This window comes from Mirounga leonina, unplaced genomic scaffold (genome assembly GCF_011800145.1).
Source record: "Mirounga leonina isolate KUSES-001 unplaced genomic scaffold, KU_Mleo_1.0 Mir_175, whole genome shotgun sequence".
NCBI classification, from domain to species: domain Eukaryota; kingdom Metazoa; phylum Chordata; class Mammalia; order Carnivora; family Phocidae; genus Mirounga; species Mirounga leonina.
Window position 1 is genome coordinate 28,145,567 of NW_023270453.1, and position 18,927 is coordinate 28,164,493.

General features: G+C 52.4%; 1 protein-coding gene across 5 annotated transcripts; it reads left to right on the forward strand.

The window, feature by feature from the left end:
* The first annotated feature begins 1,274 nt into the window (after positions 1-1,274).
* METTL22 (methyltransferase like 22) lies at positions 1,275-18,585 on the forward strand. 5 transcript variants are annotated; one of them, XM_035022235.1, is made up of 11 exons: positions 1,275-1,348; positions 4,695-4,860; positions 6,266-6,622; positions 9,271-9,311; positions 9,400-9,544; positions 12,670-12,741; positions 14,092-14,145; positions 14,924-15,004; positions 15,215-15,317; positions 16,907-17,075; positions 18,473-18,585. In XM_035022235.1, exons 2-11 carry the CDS (start codon positions 4,755-4,757, stop codon positions 18,506-18,508), a joined length of 1,164 nt encoding a protein of 387 aa, XP_034878126.1. In that variant the 5' UTR covers positions 1,275-1,348; positions 4,695-4,754; the 3' UTR covers positions 18,509-18,585. The 5 variants fall into 5 exon arrangements, with proteins under 5 accessions (XP_034878126.1, XP_034878127.1, XP_034878125.1 ...); XM_035022236.1 differs by lacking the exon at positions 1,275-1,348 and adding an exon at positions 3,258-3,366; XM_035022234.1 differs by lacking the exon at positions 1,275-1,348 and adding an exon at positions 4,100-4,119.
* Positions 18,586-18,927: the final 342 nt, after the last annotated feature.

Sequence of the window (18,927 nt, forward strand, 5' to 3'; positions counted from 1 at the left end):
CCTATGATCCAGCAATGTCACTCCTGGGTATTTACCCAAGGAATACAAGAACACTCATTCAAAGGGATACATGCACCCCTGTGTTTATAGCAGCATTATTTACAATAACCAAGATACGGAAGCAGCCCAAGTGTCAATCGACTGATGAATGGATAAAGAAGATGTGGTATAGATATAAAATGGAATATTATTCAGCCATAAAGAAGAATGAAATCTTGCTATTTGCAATGACACAGATGGAGCTCAGGAGTATAATGGTGAGTGAAATAAGTCAGCCAGAGAAAGACAAAAGACAAATACCACATGATCTCACTCATATGTAGCATTTAAGAAACAAAATAAATGAGCAAAAGAAAAACAGAGAGAGAGAGGGAAACCAAGCAACAGACTCTTAACTATAGAGAACAAATTGATTGTTACCAGAGGGGAGGTGGGTGCTGGGGGGTGGGGATTAAAGAGTACACTTATAAGGGCGCCTAGGTGGCTCAGTCGTTAAGCATCTGCCTTCCGCTCAGGTCATGGTCCCAGGGTCCTGGGATCGAGCCCCACATCGGGCTCCCTGCTCCTCGGGAAGCCTGCTTCTCCCTCTCCCACTCCCCCCTGCTTGTGTTCCTGCTCTATCTCTCTGTCAAATAAATAAAATCTTAGAAGAAAAAAAAGAGTACACTTATAATGATGAAAAAGATAAAAATAAATTTAAAAAATAAAAGCCTCTCCTCAAAAAAAATATATATGTATATAACTTATAAGTACAGTTGCCATTTTTCGGGTGCTCACAGCATGCCAAGGATGATGCTAACTGCTTTACAAGCATTATTCTATTTCCCCTTTTGGCTTCGGAGAAGTCCAGCCTGAGTTGCAGATGTGACCCTGCAGCTTCTTCTACCCCCAATGCACTAAAATCCTAGTGATGGAGACAGGTAAACATGTCTTGACAACCAGAGCCACAGGTGCTCTGATGCGGAGAGCCCAGACACTGGTCAACGTGAGCAGGAGAAGGGGGACTCAAGGAAGGCTCCTGGAAGAGGTGACCCCAAAGTAGGATTGCCGCTGGGTCATGACTTACGGTAGGACCCTCATGGCCCGACATGGCAGGTCTGTGTCAGGCCTCGTGAATGGCGAAAGGCACAAAATACGAGGGACCAAGGTCCCACAGCTTCTTGTTAAGGAAAGGTACCGAGGAGCCCGCCGCCAAGGCACCTCGGGCAGGTGGGCGTGGCCACGGCGCGGCGCCGGAGGACGCGCGCCGAGGGGCGTGGCCGCGCCTGCGCAGACCGCCTACTATGGCGGCCGCCTGAGACCGGCGGCTAGAGGGCTCGGCCGGGCTCTACCCTGCAGCCCGCGGCAGGTAAGCTCTAGGGAGAGGCGGCAGGATGGGGAGAGTGCAGGGAGCCTCCTGGCAGCGAGCCTAACCTTGAAACCGGGCCCCCACCGACCTGAAGCCCTAGTCCCCACTTGGCCTCAGTGTCCCCTGTCGAGCAATGGTGGTGGGAGAAAGAGCCTTGTCATGTGGGTTTCTGTCCGGGGTCCAAGCAGCCCCCTCGGTTCAGGATTAAGAAGGGAGGACGAGGCCGAACTGTAAATGCCTTTTGAGAGGCGTTCAGGGAGGCGGCAAGACAGAAAGAGGAGCCCCGGGAGGGGAGGAGGTCACTGGAGCCCCTGACTCCCAACTCTGCGCGCCGCCCCCGCGCCCCTGGACCGCGGTCCCCCCAGCTTCCCAGTCTTCATACCCTGCCCTGCATTATCCCGCGCCTGGACACAAACTGTCACAGAACTTCGCCCAAATCCCCATTGTTGAATGAGTGGGTAGAGTGACACCTGAAAGAGGGAAAGCCTGGGAGGCGGGGCTGTATTTCAATCCTCAGATCCCAGCAAACTGCTTTTGGAGGGGAACCCTAGGGGAGAAAGGCTGAGAGCGTCAGTCTGGCCCCCACGGCTCAAACCCTAGTGATGGAGGCGCGAGGGGGGTACCATCTGCAGTCTGGGTGTTCTTTCCCTCTTCTCCAGTGAGGAGACGGGACTGAAACGCATCCAGTTGCAGCATTCCCAGACAGAGACTCTGAGTCAGCTATTCCTAAGTAGAAAAACTGTTGCCTTTTTCTATCTGCCAGCACACTCTTCAATAATAATTATTATTTGGGGTACCTGGGTGGCTCAGCCAGTTAAGCGCCTTCGGCTCGGATCAAGATCCCAGGGTTCTGGGATCAAGCCCCACGTTGCGCTCCCTGCTCAGCGGGAAGTCTCTCCCTCTGCCTCTCCCCACACTTGTGCTCTTGCTCACTCTCTCTCAAATAATAATTATTAACGCTACAATGATCGGTACTCACTTTTGTTATTTATTAACCATTTACTATGTCCTGAACTCTAAAACTGATCATTGTCTCATTTAATCCTCACACAGGTCTGGAGGTAGGTACAAGAGACCTCTGTTCCGAGATAACCTGATCCTAGGAGAAGCCCTCTAAAGGGATTCCAACTCCTGGTACTCAGTTGTAGGGTACATTTCTAGGAAGCCTGGGCAGTTTGAATTTTAAAACTGAAAATTGAGCTAGAAATGAAGAATTTGAGTTTTGTTTTTGTCTATATTTAAGAAAAGTTGGTGTGCAATGGTAATATTATGCTTATCTGTAGGATGTAATTTTTCCACCAAAATTGTCCTATAACAAGAAACAGCATCCTTTGGTTCTTGTTTGACTTTCATAGCTTCATCACAGACGATTTTTTTTTCCCCCAAAACTATATGTAAGAAGTCCTCAGTTTTCCCCCAGGACATGTTTCAGTCCTGGGAGAACCACACCTATCTTTGAGACATTTAGTCTCTTTTTGGATGCAGCCTAATTTTTCCAGTCCTCATTGGTTGAGGGCTTTTGCCTGAGGATGGAGCATTTCTCCTCTGTCACTTTCACCGGCACCATGAAATTCTGCATCATTTTACTAGATTCACAGCCTCACTTTACAACCCACTTGCTCTGTGCTGGCTTCTAGTGTCAAGTGGGGGAGCCAGCATGGAGACTAATTTAACAAGGGGTCAGCTTTTTCACAAAATTTTTTTGTGTAAGTACAATTTTGGCTTCCACATGGCAAGTCCTTAAATGTAGGAACTCCAGTTATGTGTGCTCAAACTATGAGGACAGCCTGGGTTATGATGATGCCATTTTCCAGTTGAAGAAATAGAGGCCTGAGAGGTTTGCCTAGGACTCACGGCTAGTGCACACACCTACCCAGGTAGGAACAGCTCCTGTAGGAGGCCAGGGGTTATGGGCAGGTTTGGGCCAAACGCCTGAAACCAACCCCAACACAAGGAATTAACAACTGCTGTGGGCCACAGACTCTGCTCAGTTCTTTACACCCCAGGAAACCTGCAAGGTGAGAATATAGCTAAAGAAACAGGTCCAGAGAAGTGAATGATTTCCCCCAGGTCACATAGATACGAGGTGGGAGACTGGGGTTTACACCTATTCCACCCAGCATCCCAGCCCATGGCTATGCATGTTGCTGCCGTTTGATGCTTTTTGATGAGGCAGAACGTTGGGTTGGAGAGGGAGCCTTCCTGTTTTGACCCCTTTGCAGCAGGCGTAGTTTTCCACACCAGTTATTGCTGTGTCACCTGCATAATTTCCCACATCTGTACATCACCTGTACAGTGATTGCCTTGGTTGCTTTCCCTTTGAATCTACTCCCCCGCCCCCCACTTTTTTAATTTAAAAAGAATGTTTTAAAGCAAGAAAGGGTATTTGAGGCACTGGAGTCAGCTTCTAGGATAAAAAAAAAAACCCAAAGGGGCAATAACTAAATGCAAAGTGTAAATTGTGATTGAATACTGTTTTAGGGAAAACCAGCTATAAAAGATATTTGCATGAGAAATGGAGAAAATTGGCTATGGACAGGGATGGGGTTTTATTTTTTATTTATTTTTTATTTTTTTTATTTTTTAAGATTTTATTTATTTATTTGACAGAGAGAGACAGCAAGAGAGGGAGCACAAGCAGGGAGCCCAATGCGAGGCGTGATCCCAGGGATGCGGGGCCCGATCCCAGGACCCTGGGATCATGACCCAAGCCGAAGGCAGATGCTTAACAACTAAGCCACCCAGGCGCCCCAGGGATGGGGTTTTAAATGGTACAAAGGAATCATAAATTATCTTAGATTTGCTAACGGTCTTACGGTTATGTGACAGATGTCTTAAGAGACACTATAGAGGAATTTAAGGATAAAATGTGATGTCTAGAATTTACTTGCAGTTCAGGGGAGCAAAAACCCAGGTAGACAGATCAATCGACCCCATATGACAAGGTGTTGATGATCACTGGATCTAAGCTGCGGGTATATGGCTGTTTATTATGCTATGCCCTCAACTTTCTTGTCTATTTGAAAACTTTCACAATAAAAAAGTTGGAAAAGATTAAAAGGGAAGGAAAACTTTATCAGTATAAATAGAAATTCAGATCCTTTGCCATAAATAAAAGATTCCTGTGAAAATGAACACACCGCAAACAAAATAACACAATTCTAGCTGGATTCTTTTCCCTTGCAAAGGCTCCGAGACTTTCTCCTTTAGGAAAAACATAAGAGAATTTAAAAAGGGAAGCGTCTTCTCCCGGGGTAATGCAAAGCTGTTTACCACCGGACTGGGGAGTGTTTATACCGTTCCCCTTTGGGACCTGCTGTTCTGAGGACTTGATCTTGCCTTCCAGGTGCTGCTGTCCCATGATTCACGAGGAACCCGGCCATGGTGGCTGGCCCCCACCCCAACTATGGATGAGGTCACCTTCAAAAGTGACACTGTGCTCTCAGATGTCCACCTCTACACCCCGAACCACAGGCACCTCATGGTGCGGCTGAATGGCATGGGGCAGCCCGGTAAGGTCCTGGACTTGTGCCAAGGGGTCCAGCCCCGTGGATCTCATTTTGTTTTCTGCTTTCTCATACTCCTCTTTTTGGGTAAAAGACTAGGTAGATTGCATTGTTCAACTGTTACCCTCATACCACTTCTTAAGTACCCTTGTTGCATTGAGTGAAGTCCTGTGCTTTCCCAAGCACTTACTTTGTACAGGGTTGGGGGTGGGTGGGCAGGACTTGATGCTGGGAATGCAGAAGGCAATGAGCCAAGCCCTGCTCTCAGGAAGCCCATGGTCTGGTCGGGAGTCAGGGTTCAGGCTCCCATTGCCCCACCCCAGGCTGGCTCCCTTTGTCACTAGGGGGGCCTCCAGCCCTTCCCACCGGGGCTCCCTGGCTTTGCTCCACACACCCTCATGCTACAGCAGCCAAGGGGATCTTTTAAAAATGCAGATCACATCAGCACCCTGATTTAGACCCTCCAGTGGCTCCGCCTTGCTCTTAGAATAAAATCAGACTCTTCACCCTGGCCTGTGAGGCCCAGCCCAAACCAGCCCTTGCCTGTGTGTTCATACTTACCTTTCTTTGCTCCTTTCTGTCCCTCATACACTGCACTGCACGCACTTCCTCCCTCAGCGCCTTTGCTCTTGCTGTTGTTCGACTCAGAAGGTTCTTCCCTCCCAGCTCTGACTCCAAATGTCACCTCACACAGGTCCTCCCTGGCCACCCTCCCCAGCTTTGATCACCCTGTATTAGCTTGTTGTGGTGTAATTAATACTCCCCTTTTCCTTGTGTCCCAGTTTGGACCCTGAATTCAGGAACCGGAGATCCAGAACAGATCAGTGGCTGGCCTGCGTCAGGTAGCCTAGGGAGATGGAGGACTGCAGCCCAGGACTGTCCTCTTGAACCCTTGCACCCCCGCCTCCAGCCCACTTCTCTGGAACACATACTCTTACTGAAACTGGTCCCAGTGACGTTCTAGCCACCGGATGGGGAAGGCCACTTGGTGTCCTTGTCCTGTCTTCCAGCCCTTAACAGGTGGAATGGTGTAGTGCGAAGGGCATCAGTTTAGGAGTTGAGCAGGCTGGGTGTGAGTCTTGCCTTGGCATGTCAAAAGCTGTGTGGCTTTGTTGGCTCCCTTAACTTCCCTAAGCCTCAGTTTCCACGTTTGTAAAGTGGAGCTGGGACCACTCTTCATAGCGGCAGGGAGGGCTAAGATAATGGGGGCCAAGCACCTTCACAATAGATGCTGATCAAATGGTAGTCACTCTCAATGGCCCCAGCTCCTCGACTGAGTCAAATGAGCCTTTTCTGTGGGCATTACTATGTCTCCACCCGGCCTGTAAAACTGTCCGGGTGGAAATCAGATTTTCTGCAAGGAGGAGACAGCTTGGAGATATGCTCCTTTTGTGTTCATCTTGCCTTGCAGTTTTCCTGTCCCAGTTCAAGCTTCTGTGGAACCGAGACTCTCAGACAGACTCAGGGGTTGAGGGTGGCTGTCATGCCATGGGCCCCACAGAGGAAGTGCCTCCCTCTGGGCCGGGCAGTGCCAGACCCCCTCTGGGGAGTGGCTGCAGGAGTGACGCCACCATCCAGGAGGGGGTGGGAGCTCGGCTGGACGAGGACGGAGATTTGGACGTTGAGAGGAGACCACGGGCAGCTTCGGACCCTGAGCCAGTGGGGCCTCCGAGAGACAAGGTACATCCCACAATTCTAACACAGGAGGAAGACGACCCCCTGGCAGACGAAGCACAAGAGAGCAGCCCCCAGGATATCATCAGAATAGGTAAATACAAGTCTGGCTCGCCTGCCACGAGCACGGCACCGCAGTGTGGATCAGGGCCCCGTGTGTTTGTGGATCAGGGAGAGTATACAGATAGGAAGTGACAAGCCCGAGGCCACACAGCTGGGGGGCAGTGAGGAAGGTTCTGAATCCATGTCCCTCTCCACAGCCACGACTCTTGCCACCCCCAGCATTGCTCATTTGGGGGAAAAGAGCTGTGGGTTGAGTCTGTTCCTTGAGATCCAGGGTCCCTGATGGTATCTGAGGCCCCAGTAAGGCTGGGCACTGGCATGGGGTGGGGACACAGGATTAGTTAGGGCACCCTCAAAAACAGCAGCAGCGGGGCGCCTGGGTGGCTCAGTCGTTAGCGTCTGCCTTCGGCTCAGATCATGATCCCAGAGTCCTGGGATCAAGCCCCGCATCGGGCTCTCTGCTCGGCGGGAAGCCTGCTTCTCCCTCTCCCACTCCCCCTGCTTGTGTTCCCTCTCTCGCTGTGTCTCTCTCTGTCAAATAAATAAAATCTTTAAAAAAAAAAAAAACCAAAAAACAGCAGCAGCTCTCTTCCATCCACACATCCGTACAACAAGTAGTTACTGAGTGCCTGCCCAGAACCCTACTCTGTGTTTTCCGTGGATTACCTCTGTTCTTCACAGCCTTTCCAGAGATGAGCATTCCCATTTCACAGAGGTGGGAACTGAGACCCAGAGAGGTTGAGGAACTTGCCCCAGGTCACACAGCCAGTCAGTGGCAGAGTGATGATTTGCACCCAGGTCTGTCTGACGCCAGAGCCTATGTTCTTTTTTTTTTTTTCCATTTTTTTTTTAAAGATTTTATTTATTTATTTGACACACACACACACAGAGCACAAGCAGGTGGAGTGGCAAGCAGAGGGAGAAGAAGAAGCAGAAAGCCCAACATGGGACTCAATCCCAGGACCCTGGGACCATGACCCGAGCCGAATGCAGACGCTTAACTGACTGAGCCACCCAGGCACCCACCACAGTCTATGTTCTTATGTCATGTGATCAGAACATTGGAAAGTTCTGTCCTAGGGAGACGTGGGGGGCTGTGATGGCTCATTTTGCTCTCAGCTTTCACTTAATTGACCTCCCTGAGGGGGGAATGGCTGACTTGGTTATTCTATACTGAGGGTTTAGCCTCTGGTGTGTGTGTTTAATGTCCGGGGAACATACCATCCCACAGGCTGAGAACAAAGTCCCACAGCAGAGGGCCTGCCCTGTCCCATCTCACAGACCTCATGGTGAGGCCCTTCCTTTCAGCATGCTGTCAGTCCTTCCCACCCTGCGGGAGCAGAGTGGCAAGGCAATTAAATGCTCGAGCTACAGGGATAACCCCTGGGTGTTCCATCCCCATCTGTATGCTTCCATCTGTAAGGTGTGACATAAGGGACCAGGTCTTGGACTCTGGCGCCCTGCAGAGCTGGGCTTTAACCCACCTCCACCCCTCACGAGCCAGGTAACTTTTTACAAGTGTCTTGCTCACCCAGAGCCCGTGTTTGCACCTATAAACTGGGGGCCAGGATACTGCCCTTTGGTGATCATTTAATAAGTAATGCCAAGTATGTGCCTGTATGGGGCCTGGTACAGAGTGGGCACTAAGCAGATGTCAGTCTCCTGACCCCCTTTTCCTCTGACCCACAGATCAGGTCGTTTTCAGGTTGTGGACCCATCTGAGAAGCCAGTTAAAAAATACCCGGACGGGAGGGACACCTGGGTGGCTCAGTCTGTTGAGCTTCCAACTCTTGATCTCAGCTCAGGTCTTGGTCTCAGGATCATGAGGTCGAACCCCCCGTTTGGGAACCAAACAGCAGGGGCGTGCAGGCAGCCCCCCTCACCTCATAGGGCAGACCCTCGTGGAGGGGGCATGGGCAGCATCACCCATGCTGCTTCTGACCCTGCGGTTCTCTGCCCTGTCTTGGTCCCTCGGTCCCTTCTCCTGTTCCATTGTGAGCATGTGGTCCGATGTGGGCAAGCCTGACAAGCACATGGAGCCCCCCACACTGTGCGCGTGTTGTGCGTATTTTAATTTGATAGCCATCCCCATCCTGCTTAAGAATGTGAGAGCCAGTTCTTTAACAGCAAAGATGTTTGCCATGTTCCTCTTTCTCTTTGTCCTCTTTCTGTTCTCTCCCCCGCCCCCCATACCACCATGAGATTTTATCCTAATACATTTTGTGCTTGAGAATATGTCTTATCATAGTTCACCTGAAAAGGGGTATAAACTCAAACTCACTTTGTTGACTTTTGGTCTGGTTCTAAGCGTGAGAAACATGCGGAATGCACCGTGACTGTTGTCAGCATAGAGCTGATCCAGACGACATAAACACACTGTGATGAGTGTGCAGTTACTGAGCACAGTAAAGTGGATTGTGGGGTGCAGTGTGTGTGACCAGGCTGGGCCAGGACCTGAGGGGCAGAGATTCCCGGTTATCGGAGCCAGCCTCTGTGCCTGGTCTGTGAGTGACGCTCACACAGTCCCTCCCAACTGTTGCACCACCCGTGTTTCTGCCACTCTGGAGAATGCTCAACTCCAGCACCCATTGCAGAATGCCACGCACCTCGTCTTGTCTGTGTTCTGTCCATCCCCATTTTCACAGTAGCCCTTTCTCTTTTGGTTTCCATCCTGTCCAGAACACACCATGGCCACCCCCCTGGAGGATGTTGGCAAGCAGGTGGGTAGGTCCCACCCACTTCCTGTGGCCCCGAAGGGTCTCCCTGGAGCCTCACGTCAGCTGTCATTCCTTGTCCTCTCTCCCCCAGGTGTGGCGGGGTGCCCTGCTCCTGGCTGACTACATCCTGTTCCAACGGGACCTCTTCCAGGGACGCACCGTGCTGGAGCTCGGGGCGGGCACAGGGCTGGCCAGCATTATGGCAGCCACTGTGGCGCGTACCGTTTACTGCACAGGTAGGCCCACCATCTCGGGCTGAGGGGAAGTAGTTTCCCCACAGGGTGCGCCCTGCTATGTCAGAAAGTGGGGCGGAACAGCTGGGAATTGAACTTCTGCTGCTGTGGATTTTGCCATTCCGTTCCATGGTTTTCTCCACCCTGTGTTGTTTTCTCAGTCACATCGGGATGGCCCAGCACAGCCCACAGGTGCAGGAGCACTTACGGTGCAGGAGCACTTACAGTGCAGGAGGCCCTGCTGCCCTGCCCACGAAAGCTGGACATCTCAGGAAACCAGGAGGGGTCCGCCTTTTATAAGGCTTGAAAACAGGCTTCACATTTTTTCTCTGTTATAGAAGTCTTGCCTACTTTTTGTGGAAACTTCCTAGGACAGCAAGTGAAATTGACTCAGACTTTTACAATCCCCAGATTCGTTCAACAGTGTGCAGTTTATTGAGTGCCCACTGTATGCAGACATGGTCCTAGATGCAGGAGATCCAGGAGTGAGTAAGACAGAATTGCTGTCCTCCGGGAGCTTTAGAACCATTACTTGAACTGTTCGTATGTGGGGTTTTTTTTTTTTATCATCTTTCCCCTTTTCCTTTGAATGTACATACTCCAAAATAGTAGCTGAAATCAGACTATATAGTCGTTGCTCTGTGTTGCCAAAAATGTGAAAAAACATTTTTTCAAGAGTATTTTCCAAAGTCATTAGAAATTATAAATATGACTTAACGACTAGGTAATGTTTCATCTTTTCTTTTTTTTTTTTTTTTAACCATTTTCCTGTGTCTGGACATTTTGGTTGTTCCCATGTGTTTTGGTGTTTTTGTTTTCTGTTTGCAGCTTTGTTAGTTGCCCTGCGGTGTACACCTTTGTTCACCATTGTCTGCTGATCCTCAGACTAGGTTCCTAGAAGCAGGTGTGACCCTTTTTAAGCTTTTTTTTTTTTTTAAAGATTTTATTTATTTATTTGACAGAGAGAGACACAGCGAGAGAGGGAACACAAGCAGGGGGAGTGGGAGAGGGAGAAGCAGGCTTCCCGCTGAGCAGGGAGCCCGATGTGGGGCTCGATCCCAGGACCCTGGGATCATGACCTGAGCCAAAGGCAGGCGCTTAACCAACTGAGCCACCCAGGCGCCCCTTCCCTTTTTAAGCTTTTGATACATATTGCCAAGTGATTTCTTTCTCCGTTTTTTAATTTATTCTTTATTTTTTTAAAAGATTTTATTTATTTGAGAGAGAGAGAAAGAGCACGAGCAAGGGGAGCAGCAGAGGGAGAGGGAGAAGCAGACTCCCCGCTGAGCAGGGAGCCTGATGCAGGGCTCCATGCAGGGCTCCATCCGGGAACCCCGGGATGATGAATTGAGCCGAAGGCAGACGCCCAACCAACTGAGCCACCCAGGTGCCCCACTCTCAGTTTTTTATTTTGAAGTAGTGTTAAACTCACATAGAAGCTGCTAAAATGTTACAGAAAGTGCCATAGATCCCCTCACCCCCCCCACCACAGTGATGGCATGTCACGTACCCGCAGTTCAGTGGTGACACCCACAATTTGCCAAGGGTGTGGTGCTCTCAACTACACCCCACTCTGGCCCACACGCTTTTTCCGAAAGCGTGTACTAGTTCATAAGAGGGTAGGATCTCATCAGGGGAGTGTCACTGCACTTTAAATCTTCAGGGTCTGCTGGGCAGAAAGGGGACATCTGCTCTGGTTTGCATCTTTGTTGATTCCTAGTTCCCATCCCCATGGTGCCTCTGTGTTTCTTGTGAGACTGGAAAGGGAAGTTAGGGATCCCCTGTGATGCTGGCACACTTTCCAGATACTCTGCATTGGCCACTGGCCGGGAGTGTGCGGGGCAGCCCCGGTTCTTCTCTGTGCCAGGGTGCAGGCAAATTGTCAGCAAGCCCTTCCCATAGTCAAGCCATCATACACCACCCAAGAGCTTTGCCCTGTGCCTGTTGCCTAACAGCAGCATATAATCAAGTAGTCTTATCCTTGAGAGGGGGATTTCCTGGCACAAAGAAGGGAGCTCACATCTACATGGCACGTTCTAGTTGGCAAAGCCTTTCACATGCTTCAGCCCCCGTTTGTGACTTCATAGTGACCCTGGGCAGTAGTCAGGGAGTCTGTCACCATCCTTTGTCCAGATGGGCAGACTAAGAGTAAGATCACATGCTGGCCCCAAGTCATACACACGGCCGCTATCACATGACGGGTGGGGGAGGCGCCCATGGTTCATACTGGTTTCCATGGAGCAGAGTTCTGTGCTGTCCCTCTGGGGCTGGCAAAGGGTTAATTGGGGGGCAGCCCCAGGTCTCTGGTCTTCCACTGCCACTTGGCCAAAGCTGCTCCTCTCTTACCTGTTTTATATGTTAAAATCCCACGGAAGATCTATTTGAACAAAAACTCCCATAAAGACTTACAAGCTGCTAAACTGGTTGTGTGCTATTAGGCACACACCATCAATATTCTCTCTACCCAGTGGCCCCGGGAAAGCCAATAGGTGTGTCCCAGGCTCTGCACGTTCCCTGGAATGGAGAGCCCTCAGTGGGTAATGGGACAGGGTCGGGACATCCACAGCCATGTGGGCCGGGCAAATGTCACTCACACAGCTTTCCGTACCTTCCACGCATACACTCTCCTAAGTGAAAATCAAGTTTTGGTAAAATGCCTGCACCCCCGCACCCCAGGCCCCATCAAGGATGCACGGTACCGAGGATCGAACGGTTCTGCTGAAATGGAGGGAAGCGCCACCTTGTCAGAGCCATGGGCAGCTCAGGAGACAGGGATGGCCGTGACGAGTCATGCTCCGAGAGCGTGCCCCCAGCATGTAGGAACCTGCCCTGTGTCTCAATGAATCACCTCCAAACACCCATGCCTGTTCTTTCATACACACTCAAAACAGGAGCTCTCACCCCTTCCCTCTGGACTGCACAGTCCATCCCCACCAGCACCATCATCTCTTACTGAAGGGAAAGGTCGTTAAAGAGGAACTTAAAGTGAACGTACTTAATGTTGGCAGTAAGCATACAGGAGAAACTTGACTTTCCATTTTGCACCTCTCTTCAGTCAGGCTTTTGAGCCTGGAGATGAGAATGCAGTGGTGGCTGGCGTTTTATGGCGTGCCCTTCTGTCGTTCCAGATGTCGGTACAGATCTCTTGGCCATGTGCCAGCGAAACATTGCCCTCAACGGCCACCTGACTGCTGCTGGAGGTGAGGCTCAGCGGCTCTTCCCCCTGGGAGGGAGGGTTCTCTGTTTGGCCGCTGGGACAAACACCCTGTACCGTGACTGTGGGAGCTGGGGTCTGCCCGCTGCCTTGTAGACCCAGGTGAACGGAGTGAGCACAATCCTGGCTTCACGGAGCTTTGGATCCGATGACTCTGTCCTTGCATCATCCACTCCTCCCACACCCACTGCCGCGTCCTGCTTCAGCTCTCTCCCTCCTGGACGTCACAGCAGCCCCCACCTGATCTCCCAGCTCCTTGTCTGCCCCACCCAGGCTGTCCTGCAAGCCAGACTCTTCACTCCCCACAGAAAATCTTCAGGGTTGAAGTCCAAGCTCGCTCTCTGGCTCCCAAACCTCCTGGTCTGACCCCTGCCTGCTTTTCCTGCCTTTTGCCCTGATAGCCTTGCTCTCCAGCAAGCCGAACACTCAATTCACATGCTCTTGCCTCTGCCCGGACCATCCCCCCACGCCCATCTGCCTGATTGTTGGATTTCTGCCTTGACGTGATAGATGCGGGCAGCCACTCCTCACTGGCCTTCCTGTCCAGACCTTTTCTGAGCAGCCTGGGGGGCACTTTCCCACTCAGATCAGGTCATTCCAGCCCGCGGGCTTCAGACCCTTCAGTGGTCTCCTGTTGCTCTCCGAGTGGACACCGAGCTCCTCTGCCTGTCCCAGGTCCTGCGGGGGTCGGGCCCTGCCATCAGTAGCCCCTGCCTCATAGGACCTGCTCCGTGCCGGCCTCCCTAGCCTGTGTGAGGGTCCCAGACCTCCAAACGAGGTCACAGTTCCCTACCAGAGCCTCATTTCACCTCGAACGGTTGCATTTTGATGTCTGTGTGACCAGTTGATAGGTATCTGCTCCCCCCCCCCCCCACTAGGCCACGCGCTCCATGGGGCGGGGCCCTGTCTATGTGATGCCCCGTCGCATTGTTTGTTGAATGCCCAGTCGTCAAGAGCTGGAAGGGAGGAACAGGTGTGACTCATGTTCTCTTTGAAGCCTCCCCTGACACCGCCGTCTGCCACCAGAGGTGGTCTCTCCTGGGCCCCTGGCACATCCTCTCAGCAATTCCCTGACCACATGGCCTGGCCGGTGCGCGCTGGCCAGCCAACCTCTCCTGGGCTGCTGGTGCCTGAGGACAGGGACACACCTCCTAAACCTTTGCATTCCCTGTGTCCGGTGCGAGACCCGAGACCTAGCGCTCAGAAAATGCTGTAGGGAAGGAGGGACATGGAGAGGATGTTGGTGGGGGGACGGAGGGATTTGGGCATAGAATGGGAAGGGTTAGCCTTCTCTCTGTTTTGAGTTTGGACATTCTGCTTGGTTTTGCTTTTGCAGGTGGTGTAGTTAAGGTCAAAGAACTGGACTGGCTCAAAGACGACCTGTGCACAGGTGCGCATCTTCTTGTCCCGCGTCCCAGCAGACGCACGGCCCCTTGTCCTACCTCCAGGACATCAGCCCTGTGTCCTGGGCTGAGCAGAGGGTCCCGGCTGTCGCCACAGTCCCTCAGCTCACGGCCACTCCGCTCCATCGGCTGATGAGTGACAGTTGCTGGCCGCTTCTACCTGCTCTGTCACTCAGACTCGTAGTGTCCCTGCACAGTAAGCACATTAGTCCCCAGGTTACAGATGAGGACAGACGCTCCGGGTTAAGCACCTGCCCAGGACTGGGAGGCAGCCTCCCAACATGGCTCTGTCCTCTGTCCGTGGCAGGGTGTCGGCCATGTGGCTTCAGAGCCAACTGCATGGGAGAGTTTTCTAAGTTTATTATATAGGCTCTTTCAGACCTGCATGCTTGCTCACTCTTTATATAAACACTTGGTCATCTACCGAGCACTTAGCACCTTAGGTCCCCTGCCCTCCCCAGCAGTCCTTGAGGGCAGTCTTACTATGCCCATTCTGGTGCAGAATTGAAACCCAGAGAGGTGGAGCACCTTTCTCAGCGTCACCCAGCAAGTTCATGGGGCAGCAGTGCCTGCCCCTCAGTGGCGGAGGCAGCCGCGTTGGCAGCCGTGGCCTTGAAGCTGGGGCGCTAGGATTCAGAGCTGCCTGGCAGTGCCCACCGTTCCGAGCTAGCCCCAGCTCTGTTTCCTCTCCTGAAGCTTCACTCAGCCTCAGAGCCGGCCCACAGAGAGAGGAACATGCGCAACATGGCCTTTCTTCTTTCACAGACCCGGAGGTCCCCTTCAGCTGGTCGCAGGAGGACGTCTCCGACCTCTACAGCCATACCACCATCCTGCTCGCAGCCGAAGGTAAGACGTCTGGGTCACAGCGGCGCCCGGGCCCCCCTGCGGAGCCCTGCCCGGCCTCCCGGGTGCCCCGCCGCACCCGCCTGCGGTTTTCAGCATGCAAGCTGCTGCCGTTGCACATTCACGGGGACCCGGCACCGAGTCCGGGGCTCCTCCGAGGGACAGATCTCCCTAATGGTTGCATTTTCCCCTAGCCTGTTTCCTTCCCTGCAGTGTTTTACGATGATGACCTAACCGACGCTCTGTTTAAAACGCTGTCCCGCCTCGTTCACAAACTGAAAAACGCCTGCACGGCCATTCTGTCTGTGGAGAAGAGGTGAGCTCTGCGCCCCCGAGAGCCAGGCGCTCCCTTCCGAGCGCACTTTCATCAGCGTCGTCCTGTCCCTCGCTCACTGAGCACCTGCCGTGTGCCAGCGCATGCCGCCCCTTACACACGGGGCCTCCTGTCATCCGCAGGCCAGCCCACCTTGCCTCACCGGTGGGGAGAGAGAGGCTGAGGGGCAGCAGGGAACCTGTCATGGCTGGTCTGTGAGCAGATGAGCACTTGAACGCAGCCATGCTCCAGAGCCAGGACACGTGGCCACTCTTTCTGAATGTCCCCTCCAGGATGCCTTCTGTCTCCTCAGGGCCCCATGTCCCGATGCAGACAGAGCCCCTCCAGGATGCTTGCACTTGAACATCCTGAAGCATTAGGGCTCCCATTGAGGGGGTGTCCGTTTTGGACACAGTACTGGACACTTTACACCATTTTTTCCGATTTCTCTGCTAGGGCACAACTTTTCTGAAAGCAATTTGGAATATGTAGCAAAAGCCATAAAACCGGGGCACTTGGCTGCCTCAGTAGAGCTTGTGATTCCTGATATTGGGGTTGTGAGTTCAGCCCCACATTGGGTGTAGAGATTACTTAAAAATAAAATCTTAAAAAAAAAAAAGTGATGAAACTGACCCTACTTACTGACCCAGCAGTCCAGCATCTAGAAATTCGCCCTGTGGAAGCGATCACGGCTGTGTTGTTCATACGGATAATATTGAGGCGCTTCTTCACGGCACATGTGAGCAAGGACAGCATGTGGACCGCGCCTGGATGCTAATTTTATAGGCAGAGGGAAACCTCGAGAGTCCTGACTGGATATTGGAATGTTAAAGAATTATCATCATATTTGTTTTAGGTGAAACAAAGAAGCAAATGATCCTTTATCTTTTCGAGATGCATGTGGCTGTTTTTACAGAGGAGACACTGTGATGGCTGGCGTTAGCTTTTTAATAATCCAGTCTGGGTGTGCGGGAGGCAGAGGCCACAGCGGCCGTGAGCTGGCGGTGGTTGAAGCTGGGATAGTTGATCACGCTGTCAGAAATTTCTCGTAATAAAAGATCTGGGAAATAAAAGGGGAAAAGGCAAAGAATTTGTTTCAGCATAAATTGTGTTGCAGGTTAGGGTGTAGAGGTGGCCGAGTGGCAGGGCTGGGAGGACTTGGGAGGACGTGTTCTGAAGTCGTCCCTCTGATGGCTCCCCACCCACTGTGCTCAGGCCCTGCCCTTCGTACACTCACTGCAGATATGGTTGTGGGCACGTCGTGTGCAGATTCTTTGCTGGGGGAGGCAGGGGAGGCCAGTGGGTGGTGGTCAGCATCCACCTCTTGTTCCACTTTGTAGCTCAGGGCAGGGCCTGTCTTTTGGGTGGTGGTATCTTAGTCACCTGACTTCGCCTCCCTGAGCCTCAGTTGCCACGTCTATAAAATGGAAGCAGTGACTATATGTCCACCTCCCGGGCTCTCCTGCAGATTCAGGAAGGAAGTGCACCCAGTGCTCGGTACATGGTAGGCGCTCAGTGAAAATCCGCTGGTGGGGAGTGAGGCCAGGGAGCAGCTGGAAGGTGAGGCATCTGTGTCGGCTGCTTGTTTGCAGGCTGAACTTCACGCTCAGACACCTGGACGTCACATGTGAAGCCTACGACCACTTCCGCTCCTGGCTGCAGCGGCTGGAGAGGCTCGCGGACGGCCAGCTGCGCTTCGTGGTGGAGCCGGTGGAGGCCTCCTTCCCACAGCTCCTTGTCTATGAGCGCATCCAGCAGCTGGTAGGTGCGGCCCCACCGCGTGCGGGCCATCGTTGCTGCGCGTGACACTGCTGACCCCAGGGCCTTCCAGACACGGGCCCGTACCCTGTGCTGTCGGGGCGGAGGAGTGCAAGCAGCCTAAGGCTGTGGTGGGCTCTCCCCTTCTTAGGGGTCACTGTGTCTGCAGGCGGGCCTGCAGGCCAACCGTCGCCTTGGACTTGAGAGCCTGTTCTCTCCCTGCGGGCAGTTCAGACTCCAGAGGAAGTAGGGCCGAGCACAGGCGGTGGTTGGTGACACAGGAAGGCAGTGAGGGGGCACTTGGTGGCGTTCTTGATGTAGGAACCCCAGTCCTGGAGGCCACACCTTCACCGTGGAAATACACTGGCCTCTCAGACTAGGCAGGCTTAGCTGATGACCAGTGGCCCTCTGGCCAGGCACAGTGGGTCCATCAAACTAGGCCTCTGAGTAATCATACTAGTAACGGCACGCGGGCCAGGTACCAGGCCGAGCTCCTTTCTCCCCTGCCTTGGTGGATACCGGGACAAGGTAAGTCACCCCACCAGGCAGCGACAGAGCTGGGCCTTAATCCTGCAGCCACATCACTTCCTATTGCGGTTTTTAAACCCAGCTCATAGGGGGAAATCTGAGAAACAAAATTACCCTTGAAAATCCCTTATAAGTACCAGGAGCTGCAAGTCCAAATGTCTGGAATGAATGACTTCTGTTCTTTTTGCCTCTTGGCTGTGACCGCCCCTTCTGTGGTGGGTCTGTGGGGACCAGTCCTAGTTCTGAGGGGACCAGTCCTAGTTCTGAGGAGGAGAGGGGAGGATGAGGGGTAACAGAGGGCTCTCCCTCGCACGCTCCCCAGGCAAGCACAGCACTGGATTTGTGTGGTTGCCATGTGTGAGGAGCAGCCTCTGTTCACGGCTACGCCGCCTCTGGGCCACCTTCCTGCCCGCCCATCTCCCTGTAGACGGCAAACGGTCTACTGCCAGTGAGGACTCAGTCCCCACTAAGAACTTGGTGTATCTGTACCTTCTCCACCTGCCGTGTCAGAAGGAGCAGCACATGACCAGGAAAATCAGCTCCTCACGAAATTCAGCAGTCATGGGATGCGGCACTTACGGTCTCCCCAAATGGAAAAATTGTGACTTGCTGCCATTCTTCTGGTCCATTTTGATTGTGTGGCATCCTGATGCGTCTTGGATGAATGCCAGGACTTAGCCATCCAGCTTTTCTTCCATAGTGGGGCAGAAAGAACAGCCCAGAACAACGAAGAATCAGAAGCAGCTCCCCACTCCTGCGGCAGCGTGCGTGCTGCCTCGTGGTGACGCTTCTCCTTTGCTAATTACTCCCTCTCTGACGTTGTGAAGTCTCCTTTGCGAACCTCAGGAATCTGCTTTCTCTGTTTCCTGCAGGAGCTCTGGAAGATCTTTGTGGAACCAGTAATGTGATCCATCGCATCCACAAGCACGGCTTCTCAACTGTTCTTAGAATGCGTTTCTAATAAAATGGAAAGCTCATAAAATAATGTGTTTGAGATTGTATCATTTTTAAAATGTGGCAGACGTACTTTATATGCCCCAGGGGTGTTTCTGGAGTCCGTTGCTGCCTCCCAGCAGCAGCCAGAGAATGTCCTTGCTCTGGGCTAGAAGTCCATCTAGTTGCCTGTTGTCCGTGCTGCCGGCTTGTCGTATGTGTGCCAGGATGTCTCAAGAGCTGTGGCCAGGTTGGGTAGGTGTTCTCAGCTTGATTCCACTTGAGTCAATTACTTCAGTTTCCCTGGCGGGCGGGGGACGGACCCAGGGCCCAGCCGGTAGCATTTAGTGTTTCCCTGTGTTATGTGCTTACAGATGTGTTTAAGATGGTCGCC